This window comes from Acomys minous, assembly GCF_964271855.1.
Source record: "Acomys minous genome assembly, chromosome: 4".
In the NCBI taxonomy this organism is placed as follows: domain Eukaryota; kingdom Metazoa; phylum Chordata; class Mammalia; order Rodentia; family Muridae; genus Acomys; species Acomys minous.
The window spans coordinates 13,568,869-13,586,006 of record NC_140486.1 but is presented as its reverse complement, the minus strand read 5'-3'; the positions used below and the strand labels follow the sequence as shown (position 1 = coordinate 13,586,006).

The following is a 17,138-nucleotide window of genomic DNA, read 5'->3' as shown; positions in this document are numbered from 1 at the left end:
GAGTTTTATACCTGCAGTTTTATATCTGTCTAGCTTAGTGCTGCGGACAGTGGGATGCTTATTTGGATAATTTGAATACTCTTTCCACTTTTTAATAGGTGTCTTGTGGAAATGCCCCTGTGAGGACGAGCTGCCTACCATACAGAAGATGGGATCGAACAGCAGCAGGATCAATGATCTTCCTAAAAATGAGTACTTGAAAAAGCTCTCAGGCACTGAGTCCATCTCTGAAAACGACCCCTTCTGGAACCAGCTTTTTTCATTTTCTTTCCCTGCACCAACCAGCAGGTAAGACCGAAAATTCTGTTAGAAAGCCAGAGGAGCCCGTTCTGTCAGTATACTGCTTCCCGGTGTTCTTCCACTCTGGTCATCATGCACATCAGTAGGAAATCCAGAAGGTGGAAGGTAGGAAGTAGGTTTTCATATTATTTCATTTTGTCTGTCTCCTTTATCTAATACAATTGCCAGAAGCAGTTGTTCTGACCCTCCGGAGGGAATGTGCTTCCCACACCCTCGTTCAGTCTTACAGCGTTGTTCAGGTACAAATGGTGTTAGACCGCTTTCTCCCTTGCCTTCTCCTCCAGTTAAGTAGCATGGGTCTCATCTGTGGAAGTATATGATCATTGCTTTATCCTTTCAGTGGTTCCAGAGTGGCCTTTAACTATGCTTACTCAGCTCTGACCTGTGGGCATTTAGACTGATTCTAGAATTTTGTTCCTTCATAGTGCAGAGGGTATTATTTTGCATGTTTACAGGTTTATTTTGAATTCCTTGGAGTGGAATTGTTGGGTCAGAATGGATGTGCATTTCTAGTTCTAGTGCACGTGCCAGGCTATTCTGGGCCAGTGTGACCAACTCATCAGTGAGCCCCGGAAGTGCAGAGGCCTTGCTTTCCCTCACTGTTGTAAACTTAATATACCCTTTGGACTTTAGAAACATTTATTTTATTCTTCCCCTCTTTCTCTGTGTGTGTGCATGTACACATGACGTATGTAGTTATAGGTGCCTCTGAGCCATCTGACATGGGTGTTGGGGAATCAAACTCTAGAGCAGCAAGTGTCTGTATCTGTAACTGCTCATCTGTCTCTCCAGATCTACTGTGTGTGTGTTTGATCATTGCTAATTTAACAGGTACACAGAGTATCTCATGTAAACTGTTACAGAATCTTGATAGCTTCATGGCAATGTAGAATAACTAGAATTTTTGAATTTTCATAGACTCACTAGCTAGATTTTTCAAAAACTGTTTATAACAACGTTACTGACGTAGAGTCCCTGTCTAGTGCCCACCCTCTGTGTAATGTTGGGAGGTGAAGGGCGGTGGGAGCAGCAGGTGGAAGTAAGCATGTTACTCAGTCGACCTGGAAGTAGAGGAGATGTGTACTATCCAGGTGGGCCAGTGGGGAAACAAGGATTCCTGAAAGGGAAATGACAACAGAGGGAAGCAGCATCTGTCATGTGATGTGTCACGGTATATGGGAAATGACAACAGAGGGAAGCAGCATCTGTCATGTGATGTGTCACGGTATATCAGTCATGTGATGTGGCATGCTGTGAGCAGCCTCCGGGAGCTGGAGGGTGAAGAGGTCTTCTTTTTCTCATGTCTGATGCCTTCCTGTTACTTGCTGACATTTTGGATGCTGATGTGGTTTCTGCTCAGAAGAGCTGTTGGTAGACTTCTGCGGCAGCCTGATAACTTTCTGTTGTTTTACACCTCTGGGTTACCTGGCCTTTTTTTTTTTTTTTTTTAAGAATTTTGAGGTAAGCTGGGCATGGTGGCTCGTGCCATTAATCACAGGGGAGGCAGAGGCCTGAGCCGCCACACTCGACCCCTTTTTACTATTCTTAATGCTTATCATGTGAAATACTAATTCATTCTAGTTTATAGAGAAAGGCATAAAGGAATTTTAATGAAAAGCCATGGAACAAATGACCATGTGTTACAGATTGCAGGCCTAGTACTTCCAGAGGCTTCCTTTGTGGACAGTGCAGGTAATTTGGTGGCATCTGCTTTGTCTTTCTGCCTGCGACTGTCCTGTTTCTCAGGGATTGTGCTGTTCAGTGTTTATTGTCACCTGACACCTGGGGAAAGGGACCCTCAATCGAGTAACTGCCTCATTTGGATTGGCCTATGACCATGTCTGTCAGAGAGTGTCTTGATTGCTGATTGATGTAGGAGGCCCAGTCCACTGTGGGCAGCACCATCCCTAGGCAGACGGGCCTGGACTCTTAAAAATCCTGGCTGAGCCGGGCGTAGTGGTGCATACCTTTAATCCCCGCACTTGGGAGGCAGCGGCAGGCAGATCGCTGTGAGTTCAAGGCCAGCCTGGTCCACAAAGTGAGTCTAGGACAGCCAAGGCTACACATAGAAACCCTGTCTTGAAAAACCAAAAAACAAACAAACAAACAAAAATCCTGGCTGAGTGGAGTGAGCCAGGACAGTACGTAGTGTTCCTGCATGATGTCTGCTCCAGATTCTTGCCTTGACTTCCTCAGTGATAGACTGTTACCTGGAAGGGTAAACTGAAGTAACCTCGTTATTCCCCACGTTGCTCTTGGCTCTCTCTTCACAGGAACAGAGAGCAGTAGAGGTATGTGATGTGTGTTGTTGAAACTGAGTAGGCTTTGAGTAGCAGATTAACAGCCACGGGCTAGGATTACCTCATTTATCAATTTTTAGGACTAAGGTGAATCTCTGTAGCTGACTTTGAATCCATCTATTCCTGAAATTGTTCATTCTTGGGATTTCTTGGATTCATGTGTGCCATCTTCAAGAGCAGCTCATTTTATAGCCCAAAATTGATGTCTACCAAGTTTTAGAAATGCAGTACTTGGGAGGCAGAGGCAGGTGGATTACTATGAGTTCAAGGACAGCCTGGTCTACAAAGCGAGTCCAAGACAGCCAAGGCTACACAGAGAGACCCTGTCTCGAAAAACCAAACCAAACCAAAACAAAACAAAAGAAAAAAGAAATGCAGTAAGTCCTTTCTGTCTAGCCTTTCCTTTCTGTAAGCAACAGTTTCCAGGCACGGTAGCAAATGCTACTGCAATTGTCCTGCGTTTAAAAATGGCGCCTTATCAGTATTACTTGTGAAGCAAAGGGTTGAAATAAAACGGGTAACTTAAGAGTGAACGTCAGAGGGGCTGGGGAGATGGGTCCTTAGTAAAATACCCTCCACGCAAGTGTTAGGAGTTGAGTTTAGATTCCCAGCACCCAGGAAGCACAGGTAGATGGATCTCTGTAAGGTTGAGGCTAACCAGGACTACAAAAACAAAACATAGCCATGACCATTTGCACCTGTAACTGAGGCAGAGTGGTGACAGTTGGAGTCCCAGAGTTTGCTGGGTAGCCAGTCTAGCCAGTAGATGGGTACTAGGTTCGTGTGTGTGTGTGTGTGTGTGTGTGTGTGTGTGTGTGTGTGTGTGTGTGTTTGGGTGTGTTGCACATGTGTGGCTCATGAGTGTAGAGGCCAGAGGGTAGCCTTTGGAGTCATTTCCCAGGTGATACCCACCTTGCCTTTTTGGTTTTGGAGACAGAGTCTCTTGTGTAGCTTGGAGCTTGTTGGTTAGGCCAGGCTGGATGACTGGTGAGCCTCAAATGAGCTTGTCTCCCCCTCCCCAGTGCTGGGATTGCAGGTCCATGTCACCACTCCTGGTTTTTGCATGTAACCTTTGTAAGTGGAGCCCACATCCTCAAGTCTTTATTGACTGAACTATCTCCTCACCTTCCTTCTCATCTTTCTTAACATATTTAAAAGCTGTTTACGTGATTTATTTTCTACAGATTTATAAATTACATAATGGTGGTAAAATGCAGATTAACCAGTGTTTATTTTGATTCCTAGGTATCTGCATATGCTGGTGTGAAAGTCTGATGTGTGTGAGCGGGCAGATAATGTGTGGGCAAGCTTATCATTTAGAGCTACCGGACCAGATACCGCGCACTGTGCTTCTATCATTTGTTCGTTTCTCAGGTCATTATGGTGAACTAGGAAGATAATACCATGAGCTCTCAAAGGGTTTAGAATATAGGATGGAGCATGGTAAGGGTTGATAGGGAAGGACAGGGGAGCACGCACAGCGCAGAAACATCACACCCAAGCTAGAAGAACACATGTCCTAAGAAGTGGTGAGGGGAGGAGGTTAGAAGGTTTGAGAGTTTTTACACAATATTAAAGTTGTTTAAATTTTCTTCTAACGTCTTTTGAAGGATTTTTCCAGAAAGGGCATGACTATGCTTTCATCGTATTTAATATTCTAAGTATATCACCTTGTGAAACTGTCATTCACTAAATATTACTTGTTAACAAAGTTTTTATCTTTCTGAAACAGAGTTCAAATAAGAATGAAAGTCAGTTGAGATGTTAAATCAGACACAGATGCTACAGATAAGCGGGAAGGAAGGCATTATGGTTGTGGGTGTGCTGGGTGGTGGTGATAGTTCTGGAAGATTCTACAAGATTCTGGAAACTGTTTGGGAGGAACCAGAATAAGAACAGTCCCAAAGAAGGTGGATGGTACAGGTGTATCCAGTCTAGGGCTGGGGCTGCGTGTGGTGCAGAGTGATAAATGTGCCCAAGGGTAGTTATTAAAGGCCTGTGTCACCACACCCGGCCTTGAATATTCTTTTGAAGGTGATCTTATGCGTATGCAAACAACTATCACATGTATCACCGTAGTTTTAGACCAAAATAGCATGCATCCTACATACTTTCTGTGTAACCTTGGCTGTCCTAGAACTCATTCTGTAGATCAGGCTGGCCTCAAGTTCACAGAGCTGCATCTGCCTCTGCCTTTTGAGTGCTGGGATTAAAGGTGTGTGCCACCACCACCAGGTGTTTTGTTTTAAAGTCAGGCCTGCCGGGGCGTGGTGGCACATGCCTGTCATCCTAGCACTTGGGAGGCAGAGGCAAGTAGATTGCTGTGAGTTTGAGGCTAGCCTGAGTCTACACAGCGAGTCCAGGACAGCCAAGGCTAAACAGAGAAACCTTGTCTTGAAACTCCCCCCCCCCCAAAAAAATATTTAAAGTCAGGCCTCACAATGTAGTTCTGGCTGGCCTGGAACTCATTATGTAGGTCAGATTGGCCTCCAACTCATAGAGATTCTTCTGTTTCTGCCTACTGAATTCTGTGATTAAATGTATGTACAGCCGTCTATTAAGTTGAGTATGTCTTGAAAGCCTTCTGTATATTGTCATAGCTTCATCATTCTTTTTAGTGGGGACATAGCATACAGTCATAGAGTGCCTGAGAATCAGGGTGACCATTTGGGTTGTATTCAGTGTCTTTTTTCCACATTTAATATGGCAGCAAATGATGTCGCACAAATGGGCAGGAGTGGGTTCTTGTTGACAACACCACTCGTGTTAATGAGAGGAGGAGGAAGCAAGTGTGGCAGGCTTGGACAGTTGTCAGGGAGTGCTGACAGCGCTTCCCAGCCTTTCCCTGGCCTGTCCCAGTGACCTGCTCAGGTTGCTCAGGGTTGTGGTGCTCCAGGACTGTGAAGGAAGCCTGAGTCCTTACTGGGGAAACGAACCTGTGGCCCCTGTTACTTCCTTTGGGCACACATTAGAACGCTGAGAGAGTAGCATCTGTGTGGGCTCTTGCTGGGTGGATATGGTGAGACACATTCCCTTAGGCCAGCGCTTCTCAACCTTCCTAATGCTTTAATACAGTTCCTCATGTTGTGGTGACCCCAGTCACAAAATTATTTTTGTCGCTATTTCATAACTGTAATTTTGCTACTGTTGTGAACTGTAGTGTAAACATCTGATATACAGGACGTCTGATAAGTGACCTCCATGAAAAGGTTGTCTGACACCCACCCCCGCCCCCACCGAAGTTTTGAACACTGCCCTAGAGTATGGTAGGTCACACTCTGCTCTTCTTCGAGGAGGCTAATTTTAGTTCAGAAATTGCAAGGACTGTCTTAAAAGTGGAACCTGAAGAGTGTACATAAATTGAACTAATTTTCTGATAACACTTTTTTTTCAATTGGAAGCCGTGGGACTGTCCTTCCCTGCCCCCTCCCCCTCCCCCTTTCCTTGTTGGTCATGTGACTGTGGGGATTATCTGTTACACTCTTTAGTACCCGTGAGCAGACTGAGTGTGGACCGGTCTGTCTGCTTCTTGGAGGCGCCTTTCTAACTGCTGCCATCTGGAAGGCTCTACTGCATCAGAATTATTCCACTTACTGGGCACTAGATGGTGCTGAGATAAGGTAGAAAGGCAGCTCTGACACAGGCATTTAAAACTCAGGTTTAAACCTTCCAAATACAGTGTGGGGAACCAAAGAAAGGATTAACCGGCAGTCAAGAGTAACAAGGGCTAACAATGACTGTCTCTGTTTTTGATGCTCCATTAAAATGCTGTCATCATATTCTTTTTTGTTTATTTATTTAATTTATTTTTAACTTTTTTTTATGTGTCAGATTACCTGAAACTGGAGTTACAAACAGTTGTGAGCTGCCATGTGGGTTCTGGGAATTGAACCTGGGTCCTTTAGAAGAGCAGACGGTGCTCTTAACCACTGAGCCATCTCTCCAGCCCTCATCATATTCTTTACGTTCTCTTTTCAATGCTTTTCTGCCTAATGAATAGCCTTAAATTATTTAGCTAATTTTGACCATATTACTGGCTTCTCATTTTTCATTAATAAAAATAGAAGTATGATAAATTTCCTTATAACCAGGATTTTATGCACTTCTCATTATGTAAGTAGATGACTTCTTCATGTCCAGTTTTACCAATAAAATAACCTTTTAAAATATTTAAGTAATCCTTAATTATAGAAAAGTTATAAAATATAGAGACAAAGTTGTAGTCATATCCATTTACAAATACCACATGTCACTTTGAATATTTTGTATGTTTTTTTATAAAAATGTGATGTTGTATTACTGTTATATAATTTTTTTGAATTAATATATTTGTATAACTATCCACAGTCTCCATTTCCAGGCACTTTATTCCATCTGAAACAGAAGTGCCTTGCCTATTAAATAGTACAAACTTCCCTTAGTGCTCCCAGTTCCTCCTGGTAACCTCTTTGCTACTTTCTGTCTGTGAGTTTTCCTGGACTATATATATATATATGGTTATATATTTCCTATATAACCAAAGTCATGTTATGTATGCCCTTTATAATTTGCTTCAAAACTATACACAGAGAGCCTCCATTTCTTCTCTCTCTCTCTCTCTCTCTCTCTCTCTCTCTCTCTCTCTCTCTCTCTCTTCCTCTGTCTCTCTTTTTGAGACAGGGTTTCTCTGGGTAGCCTCGGCTGTCCTGGACCCGCTTTGTAGACCAGGTTGGCCTCAAACTCATAGAGATCCACCTGCCTCTGCCTCCCGAGTGCTGGGATTAAAGGCGTGCACCACCACACCTGGCTGCCTTTATTTGTTTTTAGTGTTGTTGAGTTCCAGTTAACCACTTCGATTTTCTTTCAAGGATTTTCCTTGTGTTACAAAAGATAAGACATTCCGGTAAGAAGCTGTGCCAGTGCAGACACCGTCAGCTCCTCCATTATTTAGGAGGCAGACTGGCTGCCATCTCTCTTTTCAGGTAGTCTTCATGTGTGTGTTATTGTTCCGTGTCTGTTAGCACTGAGCCCTGGGAGCTTGTGCACGATTACTGTGAGTACGGTAGCTGTAAGGATCAAACTTAAACCAGGTTTATATAATCCAGAGATGGGTTCTGTTGACTGTCAGGTGTCACTGGCTCCTTTTGGAAGCATGGCTCAATCTAACTGACCTTCAAATAACGACCAGAGCACTGCACGTGGTCATAGAATGACCTGGTGACTCCAAGGAAAGGATCCTGAGGTTATACACTTCAAGCTTGTGCAAAGCTGTGCTGTACATGTTTCTCACACACATCCGATGCTCGCATGTCACTACTGACAGTCGGCCTGCAAGGCAAAGGTGACTTGTCCAGTATTTGTACCATGCCTGGGGGGTCCAGTATTTGTACCTTCTCTGTGGCTAAGGTTACTTGGCTGAGTGATCTTAAAGTTTTAAAATGTGTTTACTCACTTGAGAAACAGAGAAGAGATTTGGCTGGCATTAGCTCACGAGTATCTGACTGAAGGAAGCAAGTGCTCCTTTGAAAGCAGTTTTCTCCTTGAGTCCTTGCTGCCTCTGTGTTTTCATTCTTGACACACGTTACGTACAGTGTATGGGAATAGACTGCCTGTCCCTGAGGTGGCCCAAGTGACTGCCTGTCCCTGAGGTGGCCCAAGTGACTGCCTGTCCCTGAGGTGGCCCAAGTGACTGCCTGTCCCTGAGGTGGCCCAAGTGACTGCCTGTCCCTGAGGTGGCCCAAGTGACTGCCTGTCCCTGAGGTGGCCCAAGTGACTGTCTGTCCCTGAGGTGGCCCAAGTGACTGCCTGTCCCTGAGGTGGCCCAAGGTAGCTACTCAGCTGTCTCCTAGAGTCTCTTCATTCTCTCCTCAGAGGCGTGTACTGATGGTGACAAAAGTATCACATCAAGCTGTTTTGTTAATGGATAAACAGCAGGCGACTTCCCTTGGCATCTCATCTTCTCAGATGGAGGAGCCTCGGGAAGTTGAGTTTTCACACTTCATCTCCTCCTTGCGTCTGTATCCTCCAGTGCACCGTTACTTTGGAAGGTGCCTGAGTTATCCAGTGTATCTATTGATTGCTCTATTAAAGTGAGTGCTTCAGTAGGGCCAGCAAGCCTTAGCCCAGTGCTAAAAAGTAGGGGCCAAGAAAATCGTTGCTCCCTTGATTGCTTTCTTGGCAGTGCTGAAATCTAAATTTTAAAACCAGTATTTTTTCTTATTTTCCTGAGAAAATAAATGCAGTTTTACCCAGTGTAGTGGTTGCTACAGTTTGGGCAGTTTAATAGTTCCAAGCCTTTGATTTTAGCAGTTGAATGGCAGCATATAGATTGCCTGTGTATCACACGAATAAAAACACCTTTTTGATTCTTCCTGATGCATTAAAATTTTCTGCAATAAATTTATATGCAGTTTACCCTTTGAAATTTTACTATGAACAGGTTCTTTTGAGGCATTAATCTTCCTGCAGTTTAACCACTGAATGGGCAGATTCTTGTGAGTGCTGTGACTTTGTGTAGTTCTCTCTTTGCTAATGTAGGGGAGTCTTCAGCAGTGCCTCTGTGATTTACTTAGGCCACGTGGCAACTGACAAAGATTGTACATCTGTTAGAATAGGGGTGGTCTAGCCTGAAGTAGTATAAACTGTAAATTTTGAAGATATTCTGTGACAGTTTTTAGTGAAAGAGAAGAAAACAGTTTTTAGTATTTATTTTACAAACATCATAATTGTGATTTGTTCAACAAATCTATGTTCAGAATTCTCTTATAATTTCCCCCAACAGCTTTTTGCACATCTGTCTTCTCTAAAACTATGAGCTTTTCATTTTTTACCGTTTGAGTATGGGGCTAGTGTGCATAAAAAGTAAAATATAGCTAGTCTAAGTTACTGGGAGCTGTGAGAGAAAGAACGTATATAATTTACAAGTTTGCTTCCTGAGTACATTGTGGTTGATGGTTTCGTACCAGTTAGTCACATGGCAGCCTACCGGTCTCCTTGTTATCCTTAAATTTATTTTCTTTTAATTCTTCATCACTCATTGTTTTGTTTGATTGTAATTATGACCTTGATGTAATTTTTATAACATGTTATATGCATAATACTTTTATTTGTGTTTTAAAAGATATTTTCAAGTGTATTCTTACTTTATGGGCATGAGTGCTTTGCCTGCATGCATATATGTATACCACATGTATGTATGTGCACCACATATGTGCCTGGAGCCGGGGAGGCCAGAGAGTGTCAGAACCCTGTGTCTAGAGTTACAGATGGTTGTGAGCTGCCTTGTGTGTGCTGGGAACCAACAGCAGTGCTCTTAACCCTGGAGCCATCATTACAGCCCCATGGCACAGTTTCCTTGACATGCCAGCATGCCTAGGTTGGTATTATGTAGATCTGCTTGAATGTCTTTTTATGTCGAGGGCTGCAGGGGTGTGTGATCTGATACTGCATCCATGGTGTTGCCAAAGTTTACTTCTGACTCTCACCTTCTTTCATTTCTAATGAAACAATTGGTGAAAGGACTTTGAATAGTATGCATAGAATGTAAGTTTTTTTTTGTTTTTAGGAAATTCATTTGCATGCCAACTCTATGCATATTTCCACTTATTGCTGTAGTGCTGGAGGTTGGACTCAGGGTCTTGTGATGCTGGGAAGGCACTTTTATCACTAAGCAGCATCCCCAACACTGCGATAGGGTCTTTAAAATTTGCATATTCATATACAATAATAGTTTCGTTATGACATTTTAATATATGAATATATGCATGTTTTTTTTATCCCCTTATTAACATTTTATTCTCTATTGAGTCTCTTCTTTGTCTCCTTTTTGTTTTCGTGTTTGTTTCTTTTCTGTCTTTTGGGTGACCCATTGCATTTTATAGGGTTTTCCCCAGTGAGGGATTGTTAATAAGAGCTTTTCTATTGCTTTGATTAAAAAACATGACCCAGGGCTGGAGAGATGGCTCAGCGGTTAAGAGCACTGACTGCTCTTCCAGAGGTCAGGAGTTCAATTCCCAGCAACCACATGATGGCTCACAACCATCTATAATGTGATTTGATGCCCTCTTCTGGCATGCAGATGTACATGCAGATAGAACACTATATACATAATAATAAATAAATAAACCTTTTTTAAAAAGACCCAAAACAAAGTCACTCAGCTGATTCAATAGGCTTCTCAATTGGACTTTCACTTTCCAAGACTGTGAGCTAAATAACCCTCTTCCTTGTAAAGTCCCTAGCCACAGACAGCTCTGTGTAGTAGAGCATGAACTGACGAGTGCAGTGCTTTTATACTGAGAACATAAGACCTTTTCAAGGTTGCAGTCTTACTTCTTTTTAAAAAGTGTTCTTTATCGGGCTGGATAGATGGCTCAGTGGTTGGGAGCACTGACTGTTCTTCCAGAGGACCCGGGTTCAATTTCCATCACCCACATGGCAGCTCACAACTGTCTGTAACTCCAAAATCTGACACCCATAGACATACAATGCACATAAAATAAAAATAAAAAATTTTTAAAAAGGTGTTTATTACTTATATACTCACACGTGTGCATGCGTGCGCGCGCGCACACACACACACACACACACGCACATTATGACATGTACATGGGTGCCACAGAGGCCAGAAAAAGAGAACACTAAAGTAAGCCATCGAATGTGGATGTGGGGAGCTGACCCCAGACCCTCCGCATGTGAGCACTCCGCATGGCTGAGTCCTTTCTCCAACCTCTAGTGTTGCCGTGTAACAAATCAGTAATAATCGTCTGCAAGAGTGTGTGCTAGTCAATCCTCTTTTCTTCTTTCTGTGATCCTTCAGGGCCAGCAGAGGCCCAACAATCTCTTGATCCCCGTAAATGCAAACCTACAGTCTGGAATGGGGAAGATAGGTTGGCAGGAAAGAAGAGCTTGAGGTGACAAAGAGAAATGTGTGGAGGGATAGAAATACTAAAGGGGCACAAATTTGGCAGGGGCTGCTTTTAACATGGGGATAGATTCTTTCAAGTCCCCAGTTCAGTGTGCTGCCTGTGTTAACTCTGTTTGGGCTTTATTTGCAAGCTATTACCTGTCTGGCCTGTTAACACCAGCTGACCAAACATACTGTAAATGATTTTTGCAAATTTTCATATATGACAGTTATTGGGACTATTTGGCTTACTTAGTAACCTGTGCTATGTATTTACTTTGGTGGTAGAAACTTAAAAATTCCTTATATACAAGTATGATTTTCTCTTCTTATTAAAAATGTTCTTTTTGTTTGTCAGTTTTGGAAAACCTCTTGACATTCAACAGTAGCACTCTGTTGACTGGTGGCAGTGGTGCCCCGACACTGACTGAAAGTGGCCTCTTTGCTGAGGTGGTGGAGCCAGCAGGCCCATGCATCCTGGCCATACCCAGAGTTGTGACTGATGACATTTGGAAATATTGTCTCCTTTAGTGGTTAATATAGTTGACAGTTTATCTTTATAATGGAACATATTTTCTACAACTTTTCACTTTGTATTGATCAAAGTTTTACTTTTTCTGTCACAATGCTCTCTAGACCATTCTTGCAATAAAGGGCAAAGATTTTTGTCACGCCGGAGGATTATGTCACTGAATTTAAGCCAGAAGAATTTTTAAAGTATACACAGTGATGTGCCCCAGACTTCATGTTACTTAATTTCTTTGTGTGTGTGTGTGTGTGTGTTCACAAGTGTGAGTTTGTTTGTTTTATTTTGTTTCTTGAGGCATATGCCACCATACCTGGCGCTGTGTGTGTGTGTGTATTTTTTTAAAAGATTTATTTATTATGTATATAGTGTTCTGTCTGCATGTACACCTGCAGGCCAGAAGAGGGCACCAGATCTCATTATAGATGGTTGTGAGCCATCATGTGGTTGCTAGGAACTGAACTCAAGACCTTTGGAAGAGCAGCCAATGCTCTTGATTTCTGTGCCATCTCCAGCCCATCCCCTTTTAAATATTTTAAAGTTATGCTTATGTTCATGTCTATTTGGAAGTATATGCACTTGAGTGCAGGTGCTTTGAATTCATGGTCCTTCAGACTCAATCTCTTAGGTGCTAGGATTATAGGTGTGGGCCACCAACCACGTCTAATGTTGCCTGATACTTGTCTGATACTATTTAAGAGTGCGTAACCACTTCAACATTACTAAATGATGTGGCGTATGTCCCTCTTCTCCTGTGGGAGAAGACAGCATCACATTGGTAAGCTTTTTGTAAGTACATGAGGAATAAACACGTGGAATTTTATATTGTGGGTGGATGTTCTTTGTAGTTGAGGACTAGGGAACTCATACTGGGCTGGGTGCTTTCCACAAGTTGCATTGTGGTTTATACTGCTGTACTGTTGATGGTGGCATCCTTCCTTCACTAAGGAGGACACTGAGACTCTCAAGCTAGTACTGTTTATAGGTCATTCAACCGCAAAAAGCCAAACCAAACCAAAAAAAAAAAACCCACAAAACAACAACAACAGCAACCCCGTCTTCAGTCTATATTCTCCGTCATGTCAGGGGACACTTTGCTCCTGTTAACCAGCCAGGGATTAGGACTCTTCAGTGTGGTGGTTCTGTGCATTGGTGGCAGTGGCTATGTTATGAGGTAGTATGCTTGGTGGACATGCTTTGATGGTGACCACTGTGCGGAATCCAGTGGCTGAAGAGGCAGTCCATGCTCTTGCTGTTGGGATTCCCTCTGGGGCTTTAGTTTGGTATACATTTTAGGTAGAATTGTATTAGAATTTTAAAGGTTATGTCCTGGGCTGTGCTCTCTTTCTTTGTTTTGCTCTGTGTCTACTGGCCTGAGGCTTGTGAGCCTTATATGTGCTAGAAGAATTGCTATTGTGTTGTTGTTTTTTGCTAAAATTCTCGAGATGGCTGTAGCTAAGGTCGAATACTTAACCACTGCACCCTGGGGTAGGAACCTGATGGCATGTGACTGTGAGTTTTGTGCGTGTAACTCCCTGCTTCAGGGTAATGTCAAAGCTCCAGGCATGGTATAACACACTCCTTCACTGGCCATGTGTCTGGCCTGGCTTGCTTGTGTTCCGTCCTTCCTAGAAACTTAACTCTGTCACCTCTTCTGAATTACTTACTGGGTATCTGAGGCATAGCTTGGGTGAAAGGTGACTGTTGTTTGTGTTTCTGGCTGGACTTTTGGAGTGGAAACATTTAAGAGATTGTGGAGAGAGAGAGAGAGAGGCAGAGAGAGAGAGAGAGACAGACAGACACAGAGACACAGACACAGACAGAACTGTTGATGACATCTGTCCCTAGGGAGATCCAAATCAAAGTAAGGAAGTAAAGATGTAAAGTACAACCCAGAAATGGCAGTGTGTAACATTTAAGAACTTTTTTTCCCCCCAATAGTCATATGTAGCCCAAGATGGCCCAGAGCTTGCTTCTTAGCCAAGATTGGCCTTGTACTGACTGGGGTTGTAGGCATACATCTCCATTCCCAGCTTTATTGCAAACATCTTAATACCTCTCTTCTTGATGAGTTAACTATGCATAGAAAAGCCCAGTTAAGCTCTAATATTGTGGAAAGCCTTTGGACTTATGTCTGTCTGTCTCTGTCTCTGCCCATGGGGGCGGGGGGCACAGGACTTTCTGTCATTGTTCTCCAGTCCCTTCAGTTGTGTTGTGCCACCCCAGTGCCCCTGCAAAACTGAGGCTGTCACTTTTGTGACTGCTCAGCTCTGTATCTTGCTGTCAGAGTGGTGGAGTGGCTGCTGTCTGAGAGGTGTCTGATGTGGTGTCAGAGACAGGATTGCTTCAGGGCCCCGTATGGTTGTTTAGTAGAGTTTAGTTTGGGAGCAAAAGTTTGGTTATGAGATTATAAATTTTGACTATCTTTTAACATTCATATCTGACCTGCAGATACGGAGTTCATGTATAGAATAAGATTGAAGTACTCTGGGTGGGACTATTTGTTTAATTTGAATTAATATTTGCTGCCTCTTGTCCTTTTTTGCATATTTCCAGAGCCCCAGACCTGTCTTAAGAAACATTTGGTTTCTGATTATAATTGTCTTGAAAACACTGGCATAGTTTTGCAGTACCATTTTACTTGTATTTACTTCAAACACTTTGTTGTCTCCTGCCAGAATATCTTAGCTCATCTGTTTAAAAGTACTGTGGACCTATAACAGTCCCAACAGTCACCAGCCTCAGGTGCTTTCCACCTCACTGGGGCTCCAAGTCAAGCAGATGGCTAAGCACATTTTTTTTTTAAATGTCTGAGAAGTTTAGAAAACTGGAGAGTGAATGGATGAGACCAAAAAAATTCTATTATTGCAGTCAATGTGCCTGGTCGAGTTCCTTTATAGCAGTGGTTCTCAACCTTCCTAAGGCTGCCACCCTTTAATACAGTTGCTCAAGTTGTGTTGACCCCAACCATACAGTTATTTCGTTGCTACTTTGTAACTATAATGTTGCTACTGTTGTGAATTGTAATGTACATACCTGATGTGCAGGATGCAACTTTCAGCACACAGGAGCTGCAGCCCTCGCAGCAGAGCCCTGAGTGAATGAGTGCCAAGTACTGTCTTCCGGTGGCCGGGCAAGGCGGCTGCGTGATGCTCTTGCCTGCTTGCACAAATGTGGCTGCTGAGTGATTGCTGAGATAGGGCTTGAGACAGTTGTGTGTAAGGAGGGCCCGGCTGCATGGGCCTCATCACAGAAGGGCATGTGGGAGCTGCCTGGCTAGCCACACAGAGCAGCTTTCCAAGGAGGTGAGATCATTCTGAAGAAGAAATCAGACTGCTTCAAAGGATGCATTCTTGAGGCTTCAGAGATTGCTCCTCTTAAGAGCACTTCCTATGTGTTTAGAGGACCTGAGATGGATTGCCAGCACCCACAGCAGGTAGTTCACAACCACCTGTAACACCAGCTCCAGGAGGGTCTGACATCTGGCCTCTGTGAGCACCTGCACTTGACTGTGTGAGTCTGTGTGTGAGTGTGCAAGTCAGTGTATATCTGGGTACGCACTCAAGTGCATGCATGCAAGTACATACACAATTTAAAATAATAAAAACAAATGAAAAAACATGCTCTTTTACATTTGCAAGCAAACACCTTTGAAACATTTTAACAAGTATTTGAACTTGGATCACTACTTGACCTGGCTGCCAGAGAGATGACCCAGTGGTTAAGAAAATCAACTTATAGCTCTTCAGATGACCTGTGTTGATTGGTCTCCATGTTCCAGACTTGGTGGGGGTTCTATGCCTGCCATGTCTCTGAATTCTCATTTCTTTTTTTTTCTTTCATGTATGTGGACTTTAATGGAATAAAAATTTCAAAATAGAAATTTGATTGAAGTTGAGCTCACAGATTATTAACTAAAAGATATTTTTGTAAGAAAATATTAAGCAGACAATTGTTTCAACCTTTATAGACATGTATTAATCAGATTTTCATAACGAATATTTCAAAGTTAACCATTCATTTTATTTATAGTACATATCTTAAATATATATTTATTGAAAAAGACTGAAAACTAAAACCTTTTTCTTGTTAGTTTTCTTTTTTAATAAAAATAAAATTTGGGGGAGAGGGATTTTTTGGGGAGGGGGACAAGTTCTTACCATGCTACCTTGGTTGTCCTGGAACCATAGACAAGCTGGCCTTCGACTTACACCTGGCTTGTGTGTTTGTGTTTTTTTGTTTGTTTGGTTTGGTTTTGGTTTTTCGAGACAGAGTTTCTCTGTGTAGCCTTGGCTGTCCTGGACTCGATTTGTAGACCAGGCTGGCCTTGAACTCATAGCGATCCTCCTGCCTCTGCCTCCCGAGTGCTGGGATTAAAGGTGTGCGCTACCACTGCCTGGCTGTGTTTGTGTTATTGACATGAGGTCTTACTATGTAGCTCTGGCTGGCCTGGAGCTTGTTATGTAAGACAAGCTGGCCTCAAACTCAAAGAGATCCCCCTGCCTCTGCCTCCAGAGTGCTGGTATTTGTGGCGTGTAATCCCGTGTCTTGGTGTTTTTCTGTGTCTGTGAACCACTGGCACTTGTATGTTTACTCTTTATTTTCTTGTCTGTTCCTTCTCTTTTCTTTTTAACTTTTTTATTGTTGTTGCTGTTGTTTGAGACAAGGTCTGCATTAGCCCAGGCTGTTCTGAGATTCACTGTTCAGCTCCTGTAGTCCAGGATGGCCTTGAACTCATGGTAGCCCTCCTGCCTCAGTCTCCCAAGTATTGGAAATTACAGGTACACAACACCACTTCTTGCTGTTGCTCAGCTATTTGACAGCACAGAGATGCCATATTTTACTTGTCTCCTAAGCATGGTATTGGCTCGCTACATGACTGTAGGGGCGTAGTCAGCGCTGGTTCAGAGCCTGCTGCATGGTCCCCGTGTATGTGGCTTTGGACAACCTCTTCTCTACTATCTTGAGAATTAGAGTAAATTTCCTAACTATACTGAAATTTGAATTGAGACAGGGTCTACACTGTAGCCCAAGCTATGTAGCTTTATTTTATATTGAAGCTTTATTTCATATTGCTAATTTTGTTGTTTACCTTATTTACCATACTTTTGTTCTAATTTTTCCAATT

At 42.9% G+C, this 17,138-nt stretch overlaps 1 protein-coding gene across 3 annotated transcripts in view; it reads left to right on the top strand.

Annotated features, from left to right (window-relative positions):
• DYM (dymeclin) overlaps positions 1–17,138 on the top strand; it is a 272,781-nt gene that overhangs the window by 22,805 nt on the left and 232,838 nt on the right. For all 3 annotated transcript variants that reach the window (XM_084781008.1, XM_084781006.1, XM_084781007.1), the window contains exon 2: positions 99–288. In XM_084781008.1, the coding sequence (XP_084637134.1) occupies positions 149–288 (140 nt within the window). In that variant the 5' untranslated portion in view covers positions 99–148. The remainder of the gene's footprint in view (positions 1–98; positions 289–17,138) is intronic.